Source organism: Hemitrygon akajei, chromosome 8 (assembly GCF_048418815.1).
Source record: "Hemitrygon akajei chromosome 8, sHemAka1.3, whole genome shotgun sequence".
Lineage (NCBI taxonomy): Eukaryota > Metazoa > Chordata > Chondrichthyes > Myliobatiformes > Dasyatidae > Hemitrygon > Hemitrygon akajei.
Window position 1 is genome coordinate 178,386,397 of NC_133131.1, and position 26,532 is coordinate 178,412,928.

The window sequence follows — 26,532 nt, forward strand, 5'->3', positions numbered from 1 at the left end:
CCTGCCTCTTCAGAGTTCCTTCCTTCTCTCCTTCCATCTCCTCTCTCTTTCTCCATGCTTACCTCCCTCCCCATCTCTTTCCCCTTTTGTCCTTCCTCTCTCCTCCACCTTCATCGACTCACTCTCCCTCATCACCTCACATTCCTCCTCTCCCTCCCCAACTCATTTTGCCCTCTCTCCCTTTCTCTCCCCTCTCTCTGCCCCCATGATCAGCATCTGGGATGTGAGGAGACTGGAAGCAAGTATCTGGGTGTTGTTGGCTGCATTTAATAGGGTGAGGTTTGAAGGGGCAATGGCCACTGGAAACTGTTCCGTTTACAATTCCTGAGAAACACAGACAATCGCAGTACAGAAACTGGTCATTCAGCACAGCAATCAATGGCATCTGTGTTGTCCAGTGAGCTCATCCCATGTGCCAAATGCCCTCTCATCCTGTCCCATCCAGGTGGCTTTTGAGTATTGGTGTTATCGCAGCTCCCTCACCAACAGGTAGACAGCTGGAACACGTGGACATGAAAATATACAGAGCAATGCGTCAGCAAAGAAATTATGCTGGGGGCTGCTGGCAAATGTCACCACGCACCCGGCGCACAACACGCCCACAACTCATTAACCCTAAGCCGTTCGTCTTTGAATTGTAAAAGGAAATCCACGTGGTCAAGGAGAGAACATACAAACTCCTTACGGAAATCGGCAGGAATCAAAACTCTGTCTTACAGCTGGTTCCTGTAAAGTGTTGCACTAACCGTGCTACCCTGTGTGAAAAAAAACAGCCCCAATGTCCCTTGTAAATCTCTTGCCTCTGATCGTAAACCTCTGCCTTCTTGTTTTACCCACACCCTGCCTGGTAAAAGATGATGTGCTTTCACCCTCATGATCTTATATACTTCCATCAGGTCACCCCTCAATCTCTACACTCAAGGGAATAAAGTCCCAGTCTACACATCTCTCCGTGTAACTCAGACCTCCAGGTCCAGGCACCATCCTAGTAAGTCTGCACTTTGTCTCGATTCATAACATCTTTCCTACAATGAGGTTACCAGAAATGTACATAATACGCCAAATATGATTCCCTGTTCTTCCCTGGACCAGGGAACCCAAGCACACTACTGATCATTCCCCTTCTGACACGATGATCCATGATTTCTACCATGGTCCACTCTCTTATCCGACTAAATTCCTTCTTCTCCTAATTTTCCCACCCATCACCTCCAGGCTTCTCACTTTATCCAGCTCCACCTCACTGGTATCAGCAATCAAGCTGCCAGTTTATACTCTTTCCCATTCGCTCCGCTACACACTACCTTTTTCTGGCTTCTGTCATCTTCCTTTTCTGTCCTGATGAATAGTCTCAGCCCAAGATGTCCACAAATTATTTCCCTCCATAGATGCCACCTGACCTGCTGTTCCTCCAGCACTTTGTGGGTGTAACACCACCTCATTATCTGGTATCAGATACACATTTTCTTTAATTTACCAGAATTTTACGTCACCACACTGCACTGCAGCCAACAAAACAACTACCGTAGATTCCGGATTATAAGCCGCTACTTTTTTCCCACGCTTTGAACAGCTTTGAACACTGCGGCCTTTACTACGGTGCGGCTAATGCATGGTTTTTTTTCATGCCGCCAAAAACATTTTGCCTCGTAACAGTAGACCAATAAAATTGATGAGTAGTTCACAGAGGTCCAATGAAATTGTACGATAAATCAAGCGCACTTTCACAATTAAATTATTGTAAATCAGTCATTTGTACTCACCCTCATCAACATGGAAAACACTCGAAGAAAAGCATATGATGCAGCTTTTAAGTTAAAGGCGATCAATCTGGCGGTTGAAGAAGGAAATCGAGCTGCTGCACGTAATCTTGGCATAAATGAATCGATGGTGAGACGGTGGAGACGCCAGCGTGAAGAACTGAGTCAATGCAAAAAGACGACAAAAGCTTTCAGAGGTAATCATAGCAGATGGCCCGAACTTGAAAACTTTCTTGAAGACTGGGTTAACACACAGAGAGCAGGCGGCCGCGGTGTTTCCACCATGCAGATCAGACTGAAGGCTAAAGCAATCGCCACCAAAATGAAAATCGAAGATTTTAGAGGTGGGCCATCGTGGTGTTTTAGATTTATGAGACGAAAAGACCTGTCCGTCAGGGTACGCACGACTCTGTGTCAGCAGCTCCCTCCCGACCACGAGGAAAAACTTGCTAACTTCCGCACATTCACTCAAACAAAGATAGCGGAGAATTCCATCGGGCCAGATGAAATCATAAATATGGATGAAGTACCTTTGACGTTTGACCTGCCTCTCACTCGGACTGTTAATAAAAAAGGTGACTCGTCCATCATACTGAAAACAAGTGGCCATGAGAGAACGCATTTTACTTGTGTTCTGAGCTGCACAGCATCCGGACTAAAGCTTCCACCGATGGTGATTTTTAAGCGGCTGACAATGCCAAAGGAAAAATTCCCAAAAGAAATCATGGTGAAAGTCAATAAGAAAGGTTGGATGATGGAGAGTCTAATGAAGGATTGGCTCAGAGAGTGCTACGCCAAGCGACCAGGGGGATTTTTTCACAGAAAAAAAGCATTGCTCGTTATGGACAGCATGAGGGCCCATATAACAGATTCAGTGAAAGCTGCCATCAAGAGTACAAACTCAGTTCCAGCTGTGATTCCTGGGGGCACCACAAAGTATTTGCAGCCACTGGACATCAGCATGAACCGGGCATTTAAAGTGGCGCTGCACGTTGAGTGGGAGACTTGGATGACGAGCGGCGAGAAATCCTTTACCAAAACAGGCCACATGCGAAGAGCATCTTTAACTCAAGTCTGCCAGTGGATCCTAAATGCGTGGAGCCGTGTCACAACATCCACCATCACCAACGGGTTTCGAAAGGCTGGACTGCTGCGTGATGAAGAGGATCGCGTGCGCTCAAGTGAGAGCGACAACGAAGAGACTGAAGTGAGTGATGAGATCCTGAGGTTGTTCAATTCGGACACTGAAGAAGAGGACTTTGATGGTTTTAGTGCGCAGGAGGAAGATGAAGAAGGCGATCAATAACTTTTCCTGGTAGGCTGCAGTATATATATTTTTTTTACCAGTCGTTAGGAGATGTTGGAATGTTGTTCGTGCACTGTTCAGTAAAAAAGTATACGCAACGTAATGTGTGTGTTACCGATACGTATGTATATTTAAAAGTAGCCGTGTTACAGGCACGGTTCGAAAAAAAGCATTTGCAATATGTATTTGTTTATGTTACCATACGGATTTAATTAAAAGTTAAAAAATCTTCACGTGTAATATCTTTCTGTGTAAATATCGCATATTACAACGTGGGACACCTGTGGCTTAAAATCCGGTGCGGCTTGTACAAGTACAAAATTGATTTTCTTTCTAAAATTAGAGCCTGCGGCTTTTAATCAGGTGCGCTCTGTAGTGCGGAATCTACGGTAACTTCACGTCAAAAGAGACAGTGATACATAAACTGCTTCTAAATTCCGATCGGCTTTGACCGGGGCCATCGAGAGCTCCACAAGACCATAGGAGCAGAATTCGGCCATTTGGCCCATCAAGTCTGTTCTGACATTCCATCTTGGCTGATCCAATTCCCTCAGCCCCATTCTCCTGCATTCTCCCTATAACTCAACATGTCCTGAATAATCAAGAACCTATCATCCTCTTCCTTAAATCTACCCAATGACTTGACATCCAATTCCAATGGAGAACGTACAAACTCCTTACAGGCAGCGGTGGGAAATGAACCCTGGGAATCCGGACCTACCCTGCCCACGGCCACTGGGATTCTGGACCTACACTGCCCAGGGCCACTGGGAATCCGGTCCTACACTGCCCACAGCCACTGGGAATCCGGTCCTACACTGCCCACAGCCACTGGGAATCCAGACCTACCCTGCCCACGGCCACTGGGATTCTGGACCTACACTGCCCAGGGCCACTGGAAATCCAGTCCTAAACTGCCCACGGCCACTGGGATTCTGGACCTACACTGCCCACAGCCACTGGGAATCCAGTCCTACACTGCCCACAGCCACTGGGAATCCGGACCTACCCTGCCCACGGCCACTGGGATTCTGGACGTACACTGCCCAGGGCCACTGGGAATCCGGTCCTACACTGCCCACAGCCACTGGGAATCCGGTCCTACACTGCCCACAGCCACTGGGAATCCAGACCTACCCTGCCCACGGCCACTGGGATTCTGGACCTACACTGCCTAGGGCCACTGGGAATCCGGACCTACACTGCCCACAGCCACTGGGAATCCGGACCTACCCTGCCCACGGCCACTGGGATTCTGGACCTACACTGCCCACAGCCACTGGGAATCCGGACCTACACTGCCCAAGGCCACTGGGAATCCGGACTTACCCTGCCCAGGGCCACTGGGATTCTGGACCTACACTGCCCAGGGCCACTGGGAATTCAGACCTACACTGCCCAGGGCCACTGGGAATCCGGTCCTACACTGCCCACGGCCACTGGGAATCCAATCCTACACTGCCCACGGCCACTGGGAATCCGGACGTACATTACGCAGGTCCACTGGGAATCCTGTCCTACACTGCCCACGGCCACTGGGAATCCTGTCCTACACTGCCAACGGCCACTGGGAATCCTGTCCTACACTGCCCATGGCCACTGGGAATCTGGTCCTACACTGCCCAGACCACTGGGAATCCAGACCTACAGTGCTCACGGCCACTGGGAATCCGGTCCTACACTGCCCACGGCCACTGGGAATCCCGACCTACACTGCCCAAGGCCACTGGGAATCTGGTCCTACACTGCCCAGGCCACTCGGAATCTGGTCCTACAGTGCTCACGGCCATTGGGAATCCGGTACTACACTGCCCAGGCCACTCGGAATCGGGTCCTACAGTGCTCACGGCCACTGGCAAGCCGGTACTACACTGCCCAGGCCACTCGGAATCTGGTCCTACAGTGCTCACGGCCACTGGGAAGCCGGTACTACACTGCCCAGGCCACTCGGAATCTGGTCCTACAGTGCTCACAGCCACTGGGAATCTGGTCCTACACTGCCCACGGTCATAATAGACAGTAGGTGCAGGAGTAGGCCATCCGGCCCTTCTAGCCAGCACCGCCATTCACTGTGATCATGGCTGATCATCCACAATCAATACCCCGTTCCTGCCCTCTCCCCATATCCCTTGACCCCGCTATCTATAAGAGCTCTATCTAACTCTGTCTTGAATGCATCCAGAGACTTGGCCTCCACTGCCTTCTGGGGCAGAGCATTCCACATATCCACCACTCTTTGGGTGGAAAAGTTTTTCCGCATCTCTGTTCTAAATGGCCTACCCCTTATTCTTAAACTGTGGCCTTTAGTTCTGGACTCACCCATCAGCGGGAACATGCTTCCTGCCTCCAGTGTGTCCAATCCCTTAATAATCTTATATGTCTCAATCAGATCCCCTCTCATCCTTCTAAATTCCAGTCTATACAAGCCCAGTTGCTCAATCTTTCAATATATGACAGTCCCGCCATTCCGGGAATTAACCTTGTAAACCTACGCTGCATTCCCTCAATAGCAAGAATGTCCCTCCTCAAATTTGGAGACTAAAACTGCACACAATACTCCAGGTGGGGTCACACCAGGGCCCTGTACAGCTGCAGAAGGACCTCTTTACTCCTATACTCAATTCCTCTTGTTATAAAAGCCAGCATGCCATTAGCTTTCTTCACTGCCTGCTGTACCTGCATGCTTGCTTTCATTGACTGATGTACAAGAACACCTAGATCTCGTTGTAATTCCCCTTTTCCTAACTTGACTCCATTTAGATCGTAATCTGCCTTCCTGTTCTTGCCATCAAAGTGGATAACCTCACATTTATCCACATTAAACTGCATCTGCCATGCATCTGCCCACTCACCCAACCTGTCCAAGTCACCGTGCATTCTCATAACATCCTCCTGACATTTCACACTGCCACCCAGCTTTGTGTCATCAGCAAATTTGCTAATGTTACTTTTAATCTCTTCATCTAAATCATTAATGTATATTGTAAACAGCTGCGGTCCCAGCACCGAACCTTGCAGTACCCCACTGGTCACAGCCTGCCATTCCGAAAGGGACCCGTTAATCACTACTCTTTGTTTCCTGTCAGCCAGCCAATTTTCAATCCATGTCAGTACTCTGCCCCCAATACCATGTGCCCTAATTTTGCCCACTAATCTCCTATGTGGGACTTTATCAAAAGCTTTCTGGAAGTCCAGGTACACTACATCCACTGGCTCTCCCTTGTCCATTTTCATAGTTACATCCTCAAAAAACTCCGGAAGATTAGTCAAGCATGATTTTCCCTTCATAAATCCATGCTGACTCGGACTGATCCTTCTACTGCTATCCAAATGTGTCTTAATTTCCTCTTTTATAATTGACTCCAGCATCTTTCCCACCACTGACATCAGGCTAACCGGTCTATAATTCCCTGTTCTCTCTCTCCCTCCTTTCTTGAAAAGTGGGACAACATTAGCCACCCTCCAGTCAGCAGGAACTGTTCATTGGGAATCTGGACTTACCCTGCCCATGGCCATTGAGAATCCGGACCTGCACAGCCCAGGGCCACTGGGAATCCGGACCTACTCTGCCCACGGCCACTGGGAATCCGGTCCTACTCTGCCCACGGCCACTGGGAATCCGGACCTACTCTGCCCACGGCCACTGGGAATCCGGACCTACTCTGCCCACGGCCACTGGGAATCCTGTCCTACACTGCCCAGGCCACTGGGAATCCGGACCTACACTGCCCAGGCCACTGGGAATCCGGACCTACACCGCCCACGGCCACTGGGAATCCGGTCCTACACCGCCCACGGCCGCTGGGAATACGGACCTACACCGCCCACGGTCGCTGGGAATACGGACCTACACCGCCCACGGCCGCTGGGAATCCGGACCTACACCGCCCAGGGCCGCTGGGAATCCGGACCTACACCGCCCAGGGCCGCTGGGAATCCGGACCTACTCTGCCCACGGCCGCTGGGAATCCGGACCTACTCTGCCCACGGCCACTGGGAATCCGGACCTACACTGCCCAGGCCACTGGGAATCCGGACCTACTCTGCCCAGGGCCACTGGGAATCCGGACCTACTCTGCCCACGGCCACTGGGAATCCGGTCCTACACTGCCCAGGGCCACTGGGAATCCGGACCTACTCTGCCCACGGCCACTGGGAATCCGGTCCTACACTGCCCAGGGCCACTGGGAATCCGGACCTACACTGCCCAGGGCCACTGGGAATCCGGTCCTACACTGCCCACGGCCACTGGGAATCCGGGCCTACACTGCCCACGGCCACTGGGAATCCGGACCTACTCTGCCCACGGCCACTGGGAATCCGGACCTACACTGCCCACGGCCACTGGGAATCCGGACCTACACTGCCCACGGCCACTGGGAATCCGGACCTACTCTGCCCACGGCCACTGGGAATCCGGACCTACAATGCCCACGGCCACTGGGAATCCGGACCTACACTGCCCAGGGCCACTGGGAATCCGGACCTACTCTGCCCAGGGCCACTGGGAATCCGGACGTACATTACGCAGGTCCACTGGGAATCCGGTCCTACACTGCCCACGGAAACTGGGAATCCGGACCTACACTGCCCACGGCCGCTGGGAATCCGGACCTACACTGCCCAGGGCCACTGGGAATCCGGACCTACACTGCCCACGGCCACTGGGAATCCGGACCTTCACCGCCCACGGCCACTGGGAATCCGGACCTACACCGCCCACGGCCACTGGGAATACGGACCTACACCGCCCACGGCCGCTGGGAATACGGACCTACACCGCCCACGGCCACTGGGAATCCGGACCTACACTGCCCAGGCCACTGGGAATCCGGACCTACACTGCCCACGGCCACTGGGAATCCTGTCCTACTCTGCCCAGGCCACTGGGAATCCGGACCTACACTGCCCAGGCCACTGGGAATCCGGACCTACACTGCCCACGGCCACTGGGAATCCTGTCCTACACTGCCCACGGCCACTGGGAATCCTGTCCTACTCTGCCCAGGCCACTGGGAATCCGGACCTACACTGCCCAGGGCCACTGGGAATCCGGACCTACACTGCCCATGGCCACTGGGAATCCAGACCTACACTGCCCACGGCCACTGGGAATCCTGTCCTACACTGCCCACGGCCACTGGGAATCCGGTCCTACACTGCCCACGGCCACTGGGAATCCGGACCTACACTGCCCACGGCCACTGGGAATCTGGACCTACACTGCCCAGGCCACTGGGAATCCGGACCTACACTGCCCACGGCCACTGGGAATCCGGACCTACACTGCCCAGGCCACTGGGAATCCGGACCTACTCTGCCCACGGCCACTGGGAATCTGATGATTGCACCATTAATGTGAGTAACGTCAGCACAGCCTGTGATCCCATAGGGATGGGTTTGGTTAGCCGCTACACATGGGGTTGGTTGGGGACACAATTGTTTCTTATCTGACTATAGGAGGCTGCCGGCACTCGGGGCAAAGTCTCGACACACTCCCAGCACAGAGTCCTCCCACTGCCTTGACAAGTATGGATAGCAGGTTCAGGGTAGGCTGAAAGAGCTGGTTCTGTGACTGTGTGGAAACTGCCTGTGGGCGAGGCTGTGCAGGGGAATCCCTGGGGAGTGCCAAGAATATCGGCAGAGTGGTGAAGCTTTGCAGACTCCTGTGGAATGTCATTAGGGGTGACTCATACACTGAGATTGCCCATAAACAGCAGCAAACTCCCTACAACATCAGCAGATGGCCGGGGGGTGGGGACTGAGGAGAAAGGTGAGGGGTGGAATTCTGGAAATCCACACTAGTGACACAGTGGCATAGCAGTCAGAGCAAAGCTTTACAGTGCCAGTGACCATCAAGGACATTTTTAGAAGGTGATGCCGCAGGAAGGCAGCTTCCATTATTCAGGATGCTCACCACTCAGGAATGCCCTCTTCTCATTGCTACCACCAGGAAGGAGGTACAGGAGCCTGAAGACACTCACTCAATGGCTTTCTCTCCTGCACCATCAGATTTCTGAACAGACAAAGAACCCCTGAACACTAACTCATTATTTTACTCTCTTTTTGCACTAATTACTAATTATTGTATGTTACAGTAATTTTTACAGTTTGCACTGTATTGCTGCCATAAAACAACACATGTCAATGATAATAGTCATCACTACCTCCTCCCATACATGTTGTCTGGCCTGCTGAGTTCTGCTAGCATTTTGTGTTTTTATTTATTTCCAGCATCTGCAGATTCACTCATGTTGTCAATGATAACAAACCTGATTTTGATTCTGATTCAATGTTTGAGAAACATTTGGACATGGATAGGAATGGTTTTGACCAGATTCCCAACCTTTCTCATGCCATAAACTCATACCATTAACCGAGGAGTCCATGGACCCCAGGTTGGTCGAGAAGGATATGGGCCAAACTCAAGCAGATTGGACTACTGTAGACAGGCACAGAGGCTAGCATGAGCAACAAGCCAGAAGGGCCTCTTTCTGCACTGGATAACTGGATGACTGATGGACACATGGAGCCACAGCTGGATTATCAGAGCAGTGCACAGTTTGCTCACCAGCCCTGCCCCCTGGAGGATGCCCAGGTAAGGGGGCAGAGCTCAGGATCACCTCTTTAGCCAAGCGGGAAACAGAACGGATCGGCAGTGTATCTTACGTTTACGTGGCTCAAGTTCACTTGACACTTCTTGACCATGTCCAGGAAGTGGTGAGAGAGCATCTCATCCAGGAGAAGATAGACAGCGATCCCACGGCTCGCAGCCTCTAACACCTCCTCAAACAGATCAATGTCGGTGAAAACATCCATCACTATGGCAATAACCTGCAGGGGCAGACGTGCAGAGGAATGTATCAATGGCAGCAGCAGCAATGAAGGGGTAAACTTGCAGGATGAGCAGGTAAGGAACACAAATGCAATATTAGAATTCATTTCGCGAGGACCAGAATATAAAATCAAGGATGTGATGCTGACGCTTTATCAGGTCAGACCAACCTGGAGTATTGTGAGCAGTTTTGGTCCCCTTATCTAAGAAAAGATCTGTTGGCATGGGAGGGGGTCCAGAGGAAGTTCAGAAGGATAATTCCAGGAATGAAAGGGTTAGTGTATGATGAGCTTTTAATGGTTCCAGGCATGTAATCACTGGAGTTTAGAAGAATCTCATTGAAACCTGTCAAATATAGCCTTTGACAAGGTTCCACATGGAGGTTAGTTAGGAAGGTTCAATCATTAGGTATTAATATTGAAGTAGTAAAATGGATTCAACAGTGGCTGGATGGGAGATGCCAGAGAGTAGTGGTGGATAACTGTTTGTCAGGTTGGAGGCCGGTGACTAGTGGTGTGCCTCAGGGATCTGTACTGGGTCCAATGTTGTTTGTCATTTACATTAATGATCTGGATGATGGGGTGGTAAATTGGATTAGTAAGTATGCAGATGATGCTAAGGTAGGTGGCCTTGTGGATAATGAAGTAGGTTTTGAAATTTGCAGAGAGATTTAGGCTAGTTAGAAGAGTGGGCTGAATGATGGCAGATGGAGTTTAATGCTGATAAGTGTGAGGTGCTACATTTTGGTAGGAATGATCCAAATAGGACATACATGGTAAATGGTAGGGCATTGAAGAATGCAGTAGAACGGAGTGATCTAGGAATAATGGTGCATGGTTCTCTCAAGGTGGAATCTCATGTCGATATCGTGCTGAAGAAAGTTTTAGGTATGCTGGCTTTCATAAATCAGAACATTGAGTATAGGAGTTGGGATGTCATGTTAAAATTGTACAAGGCATTGGTAAGGCCAAATTTGGAGTACTGTGTACAGTTCTGGTCACTGAATTATAGGAAAGATGTCAACAAAATATAGAGAGTACAGAGAAGATTTACTAGAATGTTACCTGGGTTTCAGCACCTAAGTTACAGGAAAAGGTTGAACAAGTTAGGTCTTTATTCTTTAGAGCGTAGAAGGTTGAGTGGGGGACTTGATAGAGGTATTTAAAATTATAAGGGGGATAGATAAGAGTTCACGTGGATAGGCTTTTTCCATTCAGAATAGGGGAGATTCAGACAAGAGGACATTAGTTGAGAGTTAGGGGGCAAAAGTTTAAGGGTAACATGAAGGGGAATTTCTTTATTCAGAGAGTGGTAGCTGTGTGGAACGAGCTTCCAGTAGAAGTGGTAGAAGCAGGTTTGGTATTGTTATTTAAAGTAAAATTGGATAGGTATATGGACAGGAAAGGAATGGAGGGTTATGGGGTGAGTGCGGGTCAGTGGGACTAGGTGAGAGTAAGCGTTCAGCACGGACTAGAAGGGCCGAGATGGCCTGTTTCCGTGCTGTAATTGTTATATGGTTATATAGAAAGGCCCAGATAAAGAGGATATGGAGAGGATGTTCTATGCAAACTCAAAGGTCTTAAGGTGGATAGGTCACCTGGGCCAGATGGACAATTCCACATCCATCATCCCTTACTCCTTCATTGGCCTGGCTACGAGCCCCTTGCACATGTACCTGCTTTGTACCACCACCACCCTTGCAGATCATTCCAGGCACTCACCTTTCTGTCTATACAAACATCCCATACATAAAGTCATAGTGTACGGCAGCAAAGCTAGTCAGCCCATCTAATTGTAGAAACATAGAAACAAAGAAAATCCTATAGCAAAATACAAGCCCTTTGCCCACAATGCTGTGCTGAACATGTCCTTTCCTTAGAAATGACTTAGGGATACCTCATTTCTAAGCTCCATATACCTATCCAGGAATCTCTTAAAAGACCCAATTGTATCTATCTCCACCACCGTCGCCGGCACCTATTCCATGCACTCACAACTCTCTGCGTAAAAAACTTACCCCTGACATCTCCTCTGTACCTACTTCCAAGCACCTTAAACCTGTGTTCTCTCATTTCAACCCTGGGAAAAAGCCTCTGACTATCCACACGATCAATGCCTCACATCAGCTTATACACCTCTATCAGGTCACCTCTCAGCCTCCGTCGCTCCAAGGAGAAAAGGCCGAGTTCCCTCAACCTATTCTCATAAGACATGCTTCCCAATCCAGGCAACATCCTTGTAAATCTCCTCTGCACCCTTTCTATGGTTTCCACATCCTTCCTGTAGTGAGGCAACCAGAACTGAACACAGTACTCCAAGTGGAGTCTGACCAGGGTCCTATATAGCTGCAACGTTACCTCTCAGCTCCTAAATTCAATTCCACAATTGATGAAGGCCAATGCACCATTTGCTTTTTTAACCACACAGTCAACCTGCACAGCTGCTTTGAGTGTCCTATGGACTCAGACCCCAAGATCCCTCTGATCCTCCACACTGCTAAGAGTCTTACCATTAATACTATATTCTGCCATCATATTTGACCTACCAAAATGAACCACCTCACACTTATCTGGATTGAACTTTATCTGCCACTTCTCAGCCCAGTTTTGCATCCTATCAATGTCCTGCTGCAACCTCTGACAGCCCACCACACTACCCACAACACCTCTAACCTCTGTGTCATCAGCAAATTTACTAACCCGTCCCTCCACTTCTTCATCCAGGTCATTTATAAAAATCACGAAGAGTTAGGGTCCCAGAACAGATCTCTGAGGCACACCACTGGTCACCGACCTCCATGCAGAATATGACCCGTCTACAACTGCTCTTTGCCTTCTGTGGGCAAGCCAGTTCTGGATCCACAAAGCAATGTCCCCTTGGATCCCATACCTCCTTACTTTCTCAATAAGCTTTGCACGGAGAACCTTATCAAATACCTTGCTGAAATCCATATACACTACATCTATTGCTCTACCTTCATTAATGTGTTTAGTCACATCCTTAAAAAATTCAATCAGGCTCATAAAGAATGATCTGCCTTTGACAAACCCATGCTGACTATTCCTAATCATATTATGTCTCTCCAAATGTTCATAAATCCTGCCTCTCAGGATATTCTCCATCACCTTGCCAACCACTGAAGTAAGACTCACTGGTCTATAATTTCCTGGGCTATCTCTACTCCCTTTCTTGAATAAGGGAACAACATCTGCAACCCTCCAATCCTCCGGAACCTCTCCCGTCCCCATTGATGATACAAGGATCATCGCCAGAGGCTCAACAATCTCCTCCATCACCTCCCACAGTAGCCTGGGGTACATCTAGTCCAGTCCTGGCAACTTATCCAACTTGATGCTTTCCAAAAGCTCCAGCACATCCTCTTTCTTAATATCTACAAGCTCAAGTTTTACAGTCCGCTGCAAGTCTGCACTACAATCACCAAGATCTTTTTCTGTAGTGAATACTGAAGCAAAATAATCATTAAGTACCTCTGCTGTCTCCTCCGGTTCCATACACACTTTTCCACTGCCACACTTGATTGGTCCTATTCTCCATTCACATTGTTTCAGCCAGATTTTCTGCTAGACCCATGTAGCTGCACCCAGATTGTCTCTCTGCATATCCCTCTCATCCAAACTTCTCCCAACTGCTACCTTCATCACCTTCACTAACAGCCCATTCCACACTCTCACTACCCTCTGACTGAAGTTCCCCCCAAACATTTCACCTTTCCTCCTTAACCCATGGCCTCTACTTGCAGTGTTAACTGGAGTAAGAGCCCGCATGCGTTCGCCTGATCTAAACATCCTCCAATATCTCTATGAGAACAGAGAGCACAACAGCAATGTTCAGTCTGTTCGGCCCATGATGCTGTACTGATCATTTAACCTACTCCAAGATCAACCTAAACGTTCTCTCCTACCTAGCCTTGATTTTTCTGTCATCCATGTGCCTATCTAAGAGTTTCTTTAAATTATCTGTCTCTATCACCACCCCTCGCTGGGCTTTGTACCTACTCACCACACAGTTACCTCTGACATCGCCCCCCACCTGGACTTTCTTCCAATTACCTTAAAATTATGTCCCCTGTTATTAGCCTGAGATTACTCTGGGATCTTATCCTGCTAGGATAAGATCTTTCTTCATTCTGCTACGTTCAATGGAACAATGTCCTAACTTATTCAACCTTTCTTTAACACAAGTCCTCAAGTAAATTTTCCTTCAGGTTTATTGACATCAGAAGATGGACACAGAGGGTAGAGAAATGAGGGAAAGTGACAGTGTGGTCATGAATTACATGCAGATTAGAGTAAAAGGTGTTTGTGATCTTGTGGTGAACTGGGGTGCATATAATGACAATATGTTCCCTCAGACCTCATGGAAGGCCAGTGCAGAAAGGACAGGGGCCCTGGCCAAATATTTACAACGGGTGACGTGCCGGAGGAGTGAAGGATGGCTCATGTTGTCCAGTTGTTCAAGATAGGCTTTAATAATACATTGGGAAAATATAGACAAGTTACACTGACATCAATAGTGGGTAACTTATTGGAAGATACTCTAAGAGCCTGGATATACAAGTATTTGGATAGGCAGGGACTGATTGGGGATAGTCACCCCTCATACAATCTCTTCTCCCTTCTGCCGCCTGGGAAAAGGCTCCGAAGCATTCGGGCTCTCACGACCAGACTATGTAACAGTTTCTTCCCCCAGGCTATCAGACTCCTCAATACCCAGAGCCTGGACTGACACCTTACTGCCCTATTGTCCTGTTTATTATTTATTGTAACGCCTGCACTGTTTTGTGCACTTTACGCAGTCCTGTGTAGGTCTGTAGAATAGTGTAGCTTTCTGTGTGTTGGTTTTTTTTTTACGTAGTTCAGTCTAGTTTTTGTACTGTGTCATGTAACACCATGGTCCTGAAAAACGTTGTCTCATTCTTACTATGTACTGTACCAGCAGTTATGGTCGAAATGACAATAAAAGTGACTTGACTTGACTTGATAGTCACAGGCTTTTTCCCAGGGCTGAAATGGCTAGCACGAGAGAGCATAGTTTTAAGGTGCTTTGAAGTAGGTACAGAAGAGATGTCAGGGGTAAGTTTGTTTACACAGACTGGTGAGTGCGTGGAATGGGCTGCCGGCTACATAGAGCTTAGAAAAATAGAGGCCTATGGGTAAAGACTAGGTAGTTGGAAGATAAGGACATGTTGGGCACAGATATGTAGGCCGAAGGGCCTGTATTGTGCTGTAGGTTTTCTATGTTTCTATGTAAGTTGTTGGTGAAGCCAGATTTGGAGTATTGTGTGCAGTTTTGCTCACCGACATACAGGAAAGATATCAATAAGATTGAAAAGAGTATAGAGAAAAGTTAAAAGGATGTTTCTGGTAGGACCCGATTTAGAGGGAAAAGTTGAAAAGGCTATGTTTACACCCTAAAGTGTAGGAGAATGAGAGGATATTTGGCAGAGGTAATACAAAATTATGAGGGTAAATCAAGCAAGATTTTTCCACTGAGGTTGGGTGAGACTAGAGTTAGAGGTCATGGGTTAAGGGTGAAAGATGAAACGTTTGGGGAGAACATGAGGGAAACAACTTCACTCAGAGGGTGGAGAGAGTGTGGAAGGAGCTACCAGTGGAAGTGGTGGATGCAGGTTCAATTTCAACATTTTAAGAGAAGTTTGGTTGAGTACAGGAATGGGAAGATCATGGAGAGCTCTGGTCTAGTTGATGCGACTAAGAATAACAGTTCGGCACAGATGGGCTGAAAGGCCAGTTTCTATGCTGTAAGACACCCAACACTGATTTAACCGGATGACACAGATGTCAGGAAGCTGGGGAAAGAACCATCTGAGTGAGATGGCGTGGGTATGTGTAGAGTGCGAGGCACAGAGGCTGTCCCAACATTGACCCTGACACAAAGGGTAGGAGTCAGAGTCCAGGGTGCAAAGACTGAATTACCATCAGGTCAGAGGGTAGGACTCCCTCAGCACATGGGGCTCCACCTCACCTGCGTGGCAGAGCGGATCAACCGGCGCACCTCATCCTTGATGCTGAGGGCATCGGGGGCGGGAGGGTGCACAAAGATGGTGACGTCAGACGGCCCCCGGAAGCTGTGGGCGCTGGGCCAGCCCAGATCCAGGACGGGGGCGGCAATGTCCGTGTGCATGGGCCAATAGGTGCCCGAGGAGTCCGAGTCCTCATAGGTGCTGGGGTTGTACTCCAAACAGTCGAGGGGGACCACAGGCTTCTTGAGGTGCGTGTTGATGTGTTCAATTTCAGTGCTGTTGAGAAAGTCCACCTCCTGCTCGGCAGCCAGGAAGCGATAGTAGGCGTCAATGCCCTCCTCAGCCAGGATATCAATGGCGATTCGGTAATACTCCTTATAGTGGGGCGGAACATGTCCGGGGTCCTGGTCCACATCTCCAAACGACGAGCACTGTGAGCGGTGAGCCATGGCTCAGTTGGCAGCAGAGGCAGCCCTGTGTACAGGGAGAGAAAGACAGTGAGTATTAGACAGTGGTGCTGGGTGTGGGGCTCGGGGAGAGGGCATCACAGCCCTGTGTACAGGGGAGAACGACAGTGGGGATTGGACAGCGGTGCCGGGTGTGGGGAGAGGGGAGAGGGGAGAGGGGAGAGGGGGCATCACAGCCCTGTGTACAGGGAAAGAAAGACAGTGAATATTAGACAGTGGTGCTGGGTGTGGGGAGAGGGGAGAGGGGAGAGGGGAGAGGGGAGAGGGGGCATCACAGCCCTGTGTACAGGGAAAGAAAGACAGTGAGTATTAGACAGTGGTGCCGGGTGTGGGGAGAGGGGAGAGGGGGCATCACAGCCCTGTGTACAGGGAAAGAAAGACAGTGAATATTAGACAGTGGTGCCGGGTGTGGGGAGAGGGGCTCGGGGAGAGGGGAGAGGGGGCATCACAGCCCTGTGTACAGGGAAAGAAAGACAGTGAGTATTAGACAGTGGTGCCGGGTGTGGGGAGAGGGGAGAGGGGAGAGGGGAGAGGGGGCATCACAGCCCTGTGTACAGGGAGAGAAAGACAGTGAGTATTAGACAGTGGTGCTGGGTGTGGGGAGAGGGGAGAGGGGAGAGGGGGCATCACAGCCCTGTGTACAGGGAAAGAAAGACAGTGAATATTAGACAGTGGTGCCGGGTGTGGGGAGAGGGGAGAGGGGAGAGGGGAGAGGGGAGAGGGGAGAGGGGGCATCACAGCCCTGTGTACAGAGAGAGAAAGACAGTGAGTATTAGACAGTGGTGCCGGGTGTGGGGAGAGGGGAGAGGGGAGAGGGGAGAGGGGAGAGGGGGCATCACAGCCCTGTGTACAGGGAAAGAAAGACAGTGAGTATTAGACAGTGGTGCCGGGTGTGGGGAGAGGGGAGAGGGGAGAGGGGAGAGGGGAGGGGGGGGCATCACAGCCCTGTGTACAGGGGGAGGACGACAGTGGGGATTGGACAGCGGTGCCGGGTGTGGGGAGAGGGGAGAGGGGAGAGGGGAGAGGGGGCATCACAGCCCTGTGTACAGGGAAAGAAAGACAGTGAGTATTAGACAGTGGTGCTGGGTGTGGGGAGAGGGGAGAGGGGAGAGGGGAGAGGGGGGCGTCACAGCCCTGTGTACAGGGGGAGGACGACAGTGGGGATTGGACAGCGGTGCCGGGTGTGGGGAGAGGGGAGAGGGGAGAGGGGAGAGGGGAGAGGGGGCGACACAGCCCTGTGCACAGGGGAGAACGACAGTGGGGACTGGACAGCGGTACCAGGCTCGGGGTGGGGTGACCTGCAGGCTAGCGGAGGGAAAGATTGCCTCACACCTCCTTTGGCAGAGGTGCTTCTCCACCCTGCCACTCAACATTTCAGGAACAGCATCTTCCCCTCTGCTTCAGATTGCTTCTGGACAATGAACATGGACACTACCACACTAGTTTCACTCTTTCTTTGAACCACTACTTTGTTAATTTTACATTTATGTAATTCTTATCGTACAATTATGTATTGGTGCTTCAAAACAACAGACTTCATGCCATATGCCACTGATTCTGAACTCACCATAACCAATACTCTCTTGTGCTTTGGGAAGAAGTTTGCTGTCGTCTACCCAATGGTATTCAGGACCATTTGTATATCTCATGTGCAATGAAGCATAAAGTGAAAGGGGATGTTTGCATTAATATCCAACACAGCCGAATGTTGTGCTGGGGGCAACCCACAAGTGTTGCCACACATTACGGCACCAAAAGAGCACGTCCACAACGTTCAGCAAAATAACTCAAACAGCAGCTGTACCCACACCTCCAGTCATGGCCACAAACACTCCCTCAGGTGAGCAACACGTCACCTGCAAATCATCCGGGGTCATCTCCTACATCCAGTGCTCCCGAAGCGGCCTCCTCTAATTTGCTGAGACCCAACATAGATTGTGACCACTTTGTCAAGCACTTTCGCTCCACCCACGAAAAGCAACTTTTCTGGTGGCCAAACATTCTAATTCCTGTCCCCATTCATATTCTGACACGTTGGTACTCAGCCTCCTCTTCTGCCATGATGAGGCCACTCTTTAGTGGGAGAAGCAACTCCCCATGTTTCATCTGGCTGTGGCATGAACATTAATTTATCTAACCTCTGGTAATGACTTTCTCTGACCCCCCCTCTTCCATTCCCTACTTTGGCTCCCTTCTTCTCACCTGCCTATCACCTACACCTCCTTCTTCCCATTCTCTCATGGTCCACTCTGCTATCAGATTCCTTCTTCTCCAGCCCTTTACATTTTCCAACATCGCCTCCCAGCTTCATGCTTCATTCCCCCTTCCCTTCACCTATCACCTTCTAGTTTGCCCTTCTTCCCCTCCCCCACCTTCTTATTCTGGTGTTCTTCCCCCTTCATTTCCAGTCAACTGCTCATAGATCCTGCTTGACAGAGGACAATCAGTTGATGTTGTGCACTTGGATTGTCAGAAGGCCTTTGACAAGCTACCACTCATGAGGCTGCTTAACAAGCTACAAGCCCATGATGTTATAGGAAAGATTCTAGCGTAGATAAATCAGTGGCCGGTCGACAGAAGGTAAAGAGTGGAAATAAAGGGAGCCTTTTCTGGCTGGCTGCCGGTGATTAGTGCTGTTCCACAGGGGTCTGTGTTGGGACCGATTTTCTTTACGTTATATGTCAATATGATGGAACTGATGGTTTTTTGCAAAGTTGGCAAACATTATGACAATAGATGGAGAGGCAGGAAATTTTGAGGAAATCAAGAAGGACTTAGATTAGAAGAATAGGAAGGGAAAATGCTGGCAAAATACAATGTCAGTAAGTGTATGGTCATGCACTTTGGTAGAAGAAATGAAGGGGTTGACTGCTTTCTAAATAGAGAAAAAAATACAAAAAACTGAGACGCAAAATGTCTTGGGAGTCATTTTGCAGGATTCCCAAAAGGTTACTTTGCAGGTGGAGTCTGGGGTGAGGAATGCAAATGCAATTTCAGCATTCATTTCCACAGTCTTTAATGTGAAAAAGACTAAGGAGCTGGTGGTGGACCTGAGGAGGGCTAAGGCACCGGTGACCCCTGTTTCCATCCAAGAGGTCAGTGTGGACATGGTGGAGGATTACAAATACCTGGGGATACGAATTGACAATAAACTGGACTGGTCAAAGAACACTGAGGCTGTCTACAAGAAGGGTCAGAGCCGTCTCTACTTCCTGAGGAGACTGAGGTCCTTTAACATCTGCCGGATGATGCTGAGGATGTTCTACGAGGCTGTGATGGCCAGTGCTATCATGTTTGCTGTTGTGTGCTGGGGCAGCAGGCTGAGGATAGCAGACACCAACAGAATCAACAAACTCATTCGTAAGGCCAGTGATGTTGTGGGGGTGGAACTGGACTCTCTGTCGGTGGTGTCTGAAAAGAGGATACCATCCAAGTTGCATGCCATCTTGGACAATGTCTCCCATCCACTCCATAATGTACTGGTTAGGCACAGGAGTACATTCAGCCAGAGACTCATTCCACTGAGATGCAACACTGAGCGTCATAGGAAGTCATTCCTACCTGTGGCCATCAAACTTTACAACTCCTCCCTCGGAGTGTCAGACACCCTGAGCCAATAGGCTGGTCCTGGACTTATTTCCACTTGGAATAATTTACCTATTATGATTTAATTATTTATGGTTTTATATTGCTATATTTCTACACTATTCTTGGTTGGTGAGACTGTAACGAAACCCAATTTCCCTCCGGATCAATAAAGGATGTCTGTCTGCCTGTCTGTCTAAAATGTAAAAGCAAGGATGTAACGTTGAGACGATAAAACACTGGTGACGCTTCATGAAATATTGTGAGCAGGTTTGGACCCTTTATAGTAGAAAGGATGTGCTGAAACTGAAGAGGGTTCAAAGAAGGTTCCCGAAAATGACTTCAGGATTGAATAATTTGTCATATGAAGATTGTTTGATGACTCTGGGCCTGTACTAAATTGAACTGAGAATTTAAACAGGCAGGAAGGATTTAAAAGAAGACAGTTTTTTTCCTCATCAGTTTGAATGAGGCACAACTGCGCAAGTGTGTGGACGTCAGTGAGTTAGACCGGTGGGAAGGACTTAAAAGAAGACAGCTTTATAGAGTGCGTGTCAGAGGAGTGAGCAATGAAGTAGAAGGAGACAGAGTAGGAGATCGTTGGATCATTGGGGCTTCAGCGATAACAGGTCGTGGCAAGGCAAGTTACTTGTGAGGAATAGAAACAGGAAGTATGTGTGAGGCTGGTGTTCTGTGCTCGGTGTCAGATGTGGGACGTCCGGGAGACTCTCAGCCTCCCGGACAGCCACATCTGCAGCAGGTGCGTCCAACTGCAGCTCCTTAGGCACCGGGTTAGGGAACTGGAGATGCAACTCGATGACCTTCGTCTGGTCAGGGAGAGTGAGGAGGTGATAGAGAGGAGTTACAGGCAGGTGGTCACACCGAGGCCTCGGGAGACAGATAAGTGGGTAACAGTCAGGAGAGGGAAGTACAGGAGCCAGAGGCTAGAGAGTACCCCTGTGGCTGTCACCCTTAACAATAAGTACTCCTGTTTGAGTACAGTTGGAGAGACGACCTACCTGTGGAAAGCAACAGTGGCTGCACCTCTGGCACAGAGACTGGCCCTGTGGCTCAGAAGGGTAGGGAAAGGAAGAGGAAGGCAGCAGTGATAGGGACTCTATAGTCAGGGGGTCAGACAGGCGATTCTGTGGATGCAGGAAAGAAACACGGATGGTAGTTTGCCTCCCAGGTGCCAGGGTCTGGGATGTTTCTGTTCGCGTCGAAGATATCTTGAAGTGGGCAGCTGAACAGCCAGAGGTCATGGTACATATTGATACCAACGACATGGGTTAGAAAAGGGAGGAGGTCCTGAAAACAGATGACAGGGAGTTAGGAAGGCAGTTGAGAAGCAGGACCTCAAAGGTAGTAATTTCCGGATTACTGCCTGTGCCATGCATCAGTGAGAATAGGAATAGAATGAGGTGGAGGATAAATACGTGGCTGACGAATCGGAGCAGGGGGCAGGGATTCAGATTTCTGGATCATTGGCATCTCTTTTGGGGAAGGTGTGACCTGTACAAAAAGGACGGGTTGCATTTGAATCCGAAAGGGACCAATATTCTGGCGGGGAGGTTTGCAAAGAATGAGGAAGAGGCGGTTGGATCACAAATAGAGAAAGCTTGGAGACAGTGTGAGAGGGAGTATAGGCAGGTGATAGAGAAGGGACACGCTCAGACTGGTGGTTTGAGATGTGTCTATTTTAATGCAAGGAGTGTCATGAACAAAGCGGATGAGCTTAGAGCGTGGATCAGTACTTAGAGTTATGATATTGTGGCCATTACAGAGACTTCAAAGGTCAAATTTAATGTCAGAGAAATGTATACAATATACATCCTGAAATGCTCTTTCTTCACAAACATCCAAGAAAGCAGAGAAGTTGCCCCTATTGTCTAAAGCAGAGAAGTGCCCCAAAGAATGAATGACAGTTAAATGTGAGAACCCAAAGTCCTCCCCCCAGCTACACCCCCCCCCACATGTAAGCGGCAGTGAGTAACGATCCCCCTCCACCCACCAGTAGAAAAAAACACGCATGACTTGGATGGCTCAAGGGCGGGAATGGCTACTTTGAGTGCCAGGGTGTAAATGTTTCAGAAAGGACAGGGAGGGAGGCAAAAGAGATGGGGGTGTGGCACTGTTGGTCAGAGATAGTGTCACGGCTGAAGTAAAGATGGACGTCATGGAGGGATTGTCTAGAGAGTCTCTGTGGGTGGAAGTTAGTTACAGCAATAACTCTACAGGGTATTTTTTATAGACCACCCAATAGGAACAGGGATATTGAGGAGCAGATAGGGAGACAGATTCTGGAAAGGTGTAATAATAACAGGGTGGTCGTGGTGGGAAATTTTAGTTTCCCCAATATTGAGGGCATCTCCCTAGAGCAAGGGGTTTAGATGGGGTGGAGTTTGTTAGGTGTGTTCAGGAAGGTTTCTTGACACAATATGCAGATAAGCCTGCATGAGGAGAGGTTGTACTTGATCTGCTATTGGGAAATGAACCTGGTCAGGATTCATGTCTCTCAGTGGGAGAGCATTTTGGAGATAGTGATCACAATTCTATCTCCTTTACCATAGCATTGGAGAGGGATAGGAACAGACAAGTTAGGAAAGCATTTAATTGGAGTAAGGGGGGAATATGAAGCTATCAGGCAGGAACTTGGAAGTACAAATTGGGAACAGATGCTCTCAGGGAAATGTACAGCAGAAATGTGGCAAATGTTCAAGGGATATTTGCGTGGCGTTCTGCATAGATATGTTCCACTGAGACAGGGAAAGGATGGTAGGGTACAGGAACCGTGGTGTACAAAAGCTGTTGAAAATTTAGTCAAGAAGAAAAGAAGAGCTTGCAAAAGGTTCAAAAAACTAGGTAATGATAGAGATTTAGAAGATGATAAGGGTAGCAGGAAGCAGTTTAAGAATGAAATTAGGAAAGTCAGAAGGGGCCATGAGAAGGCCTTGGCGAGCAGGATTAAGGAAAAGCCCAAGGCATTCTACAAGTATGTGAAGAGCAAGAGGATAAGACGTAGGAGAATAGGACCAATCAAGTGTGACAGTGGAAAAATGTGTATGGAACCAGAGAAGAGAGCAAAAGTACTTAATGAATACTTTCCTTCAATATTCACTATGAAAAGGACCATGGCGATTGTAGGGATGACTTACAGTGGATTGAAATGCTTGAGCATATAGATATTAAGAAAGAGGATGTGAAGTTTTTGGAAAGCATCAAGTCGGATAAGTCTCCAGAACTGGATAAAATGTACCCCAGGCTGCTGTGGAAGGTGAGAGAGGAGATTGCTGAGCCTCTGAAAATGATCTTTGTATCATCAATGGGGATGGGAGAGGTTCCGGAGGAGTAGAGGATTGTAAATGCTGTTCCCTTATTCAAGAAAGGGAGTAGAGATAGCCCAGGAAATTATAGAACAGTGAGTCTTACTTCAGTGGTTGGTAAGTTGATGGAGAAGATCCTGAGAGGCAGGATTTATGAACATTTGGAGAGGCATAATATGATTAGGACTAGTCAGCATGGCTTTGTCAAAGGCAGGTCGTGCCTTACGAGCCTGATTGAATTTTTTGAGGATGTGACTAAACACATTGATGAAGGTAGAGCAGTAGATGTAATGTATATGAATTTCAGCAAGGCATTTGATAAGGTACCCCATGCAAGGCTTATTGAGAAAATAAGGAGGCATGGGATCCAAGGGGAGCTTGCTTTGTGGATCCAGAATTGGCTTGCCCACAGAAGGCAAAGAGTGATTGCAGGTGGGTCATATTCTGCATGGAGGCCGGTGACCAGTGGTGTGCCTCAGGGATCTGTTCTGGGACCCCTACTCTTTGTAATTTTTATAAATAACTTGGATGAGGAAGTGGAGGTATGGGTTAGTAAATTTGCTGATGACACAAAAGTTGTGGGTGTTTGTGGATAGTGTGGAGGGCTGTCAGAGGTTACAGCAGGACATTGATAGGATGTAAAACTGGGCTGAGAAGTGGCAGATGGAGTTCAACCCAGATAAGAGTGTGGTGGTTCATTTTGGTAGGTCAAATATGATAGTTGAATATAGCATTAATGGTAAGACTCTTGGCAGTGTGGAGGATCAGAGGGATTTTGGTGTCCAAGTCCATAGGACACTCAAAGCTGCTGTGCAAGTTGACTGTGTGGTTAAGAAGACATATGGTGCATTGGCCTTCATCAACCATGGGACTGAGTTTAGGAGCTGAGAGGCAAAGTTACAGCCATTTCAGACCCTGGTCAGACCCACCTTGGAGTACTGTGCTCAGTTCTGGTTGCCTCACTGCAGAAAGAACATGGAAACCATAGAAAGGGTGCAGAGGAGATTTACAAGGATGTTGCCTGGATTGGGGAGCATGCCTTATGAAAACAGATTGAGTGAACTCGGCCTTTTCTCCTTGGAGCAATGGAGGATGAGAGGTGTATGAGATGATGAGAGGCATTGATTGTGTGGATAGTCAGAGGCTTTTTTCCAGGGCCGAAATGGCTAACAAGAGAGGGCACAGTTTTAAGGTGCTTGGAAGTAGGTACAGAGGAGATTTCAGGGGTAAATGTTTTACTCAGAGAGAAGTGAGTGCGTGGAATGGGCTGCCCACAACGGTGTGGGAGGTGGATTAACAGGTTCTTTTAAGAGACTCCTGGATAGGTACATGGAGCTTAGAGAAATGGAGGGCTATGGGTAACCTTTGGCAATTTCTAAAGTAAGTAGATGTTCGGCACAGCATTGTGGGCCGAAGGGCCTGTTTTGTGGTGCAGGTTTTCTATGTTTCTACTTCCTATACCTAATAAAGTGGCCGCTGAGTGTATGTTCATGGTCTCCTGCTGCTGTCTCCCATCCACGTAAAGGTTTGACCTGTTGCGCATTCAGAGATGCTCTTCTGCACACCACTGTTGTTATGCTGGGTTATTTGAGTTACTGTCACCTTCCTGTCAGCTTGAACCAGTCTGACCACTCTCCTCTGACTTCCATTTTTACCAGCAGAACCACCACTCACTGCATGTTTTCGTTTTTACTCCATTCTCTGTAAACTCTAGAGCAGAGGTTCCCAACCCATTTTAAGTCATGCACCAACAGCTTTAAGCAAGAGGTCCATGGACACCAGGCTGGGAACCTGCGCCATTGAGGCTGGCGTCCATGAAAATCCCAGGAGATCTGCAGTTTCTGATCAAACCACCCTGTCTGGCTACAACAATTGCTCCACAGTCAATCACAAACAAGCAAAAATCTGCAGATGCAGGAAATCTGCGCAACACACACAAAATGCTGGAGGAGCACTGCAGGCCAGCAGTATCCGTGGGAAAGAGTAGAGTCAACATTTTGGGCTGAGACCCTTCGTCAGGAAGATGAGGAGTCAGAGTGAGAGAGTTGGGGGCAGGGGAGAAGTAAAGAGCTGGGAATTCGATTGGTGGAAGAGATACGGGGCTGGGGAAGGGAAAATCTGATAGGAGAGGACAGAAGGCCATGGAAGAAAGAAAAGGGGGGAGGGGCGACAGGGGAGGCGATTGGCAGACGTGATATGATGAGAGATGGAAAAGGGAATGGAAAATGGTGAGAAAAGGGAGGGGGGGGCATTACTGGAAGTTATAGAAATCAACGTTCATGCCATTAGGCTGGAGGCTAACCAGATGGAATATAAGGTGTTGCTCCTCCAACCTGGGTGTGGCCTCATTGTGACAGTAGAGGTGGCCGTGGACTGACGTGTCGGAATGGGAAGTGGAATTAGAGGAGATGACCCCCAACAGACTCACAGGTGAAGTGTCACCTCACCAGGAAGGACTGCCTGGATACACCAGATGATTCCACAGTCAAAGTCACTTCAATCACATTTTTCCCCATCCTGAACAGCAACTGAACCTTTTGACCATGTCTGCATGCGGCTCTGCATTGAGCAGCTGCCACATGATTGGCTGTTTAGATATTTGCATTAACGAGCAGCTGTACAAGTCTACATAATAAAGTGGCTGCTGACCCAATGAACAGTAGGGTGTAACCCGATGGATTGCATCACCACCTGGTATCGAGGCTCCAATGCACAGGATCGCAAGAGACCGCAGAGGGCTGTAGATGCAGCCAGCCCATCACAGGCGCAACCTGACTAGGATTGTAAGTCTGGACATGTCGCAGTGCTGCCAGAAGCAGGGTAACACTTGTGGGCTGCCTCCAGTAAGTCCTCGGGCTGAGCTGGTCGTACGTCACTGTATGTTTCCATGTTTCAATGTACATGTGACAAATAAAGCTAATATTTTAAAGTATCCCTTCATCTTCAAGAGGCAATGCCTCAGGAAGGCAGCGTCCATCAAAAAGGACCCTCACCATCCAGGGCATGCCCTCTTTTCCTGAAAACCATCGACAATCTGTCTGAAGTCCTGCACTCATCGATTCAGAAACTGCTTGTTCCCCTCTGCCATTAGATTTCTCAACAGTCCATGCACACCCCTCGTTGTTTTGCACTAAAATTACAGTGATTTTATGCTTTTGCTCTGGACAGCTGCCACAAAACAAGTCATGCCATTTAATTCAGTGGTAATAACTGTAATTCGATTCTTACCATCTTAACTCAACATCACACACA

The 26,532-nt window shown here is 48.8% G+C and overlaps 1 protein-coding gene across 1 annotated transcript in view; it reads right to left on the bottom strand.

Annotated features, from left to right (window-relative positions):
* The window catches only part of LOC140732480 (protein FAM83H-like), a 69,293-nt gene that overhangs the window by 30,784 nt on the left and 11,977 nt on the right, over nt 1–26,532 (bottom strand). Inside the window, exons 2-3 of the mRNA XM_073055193.1 lie at nt 15,908–16,379; nt 9,736–9,900 (exon numbers count right to left, since the gene is read on the bottom strand). Of these exons, the coding sequence (XP_072911294.1) occupies nt 9,736–9,900; nt 15,908–16,354 (612 nt within the window). The 5' untranslated portion in view covers nt 16,355–16,379. The remainder of the gene's footprint in view (nt 1–9,735; nt 9,901–15,907; nt 16,380–26,532) is intronic.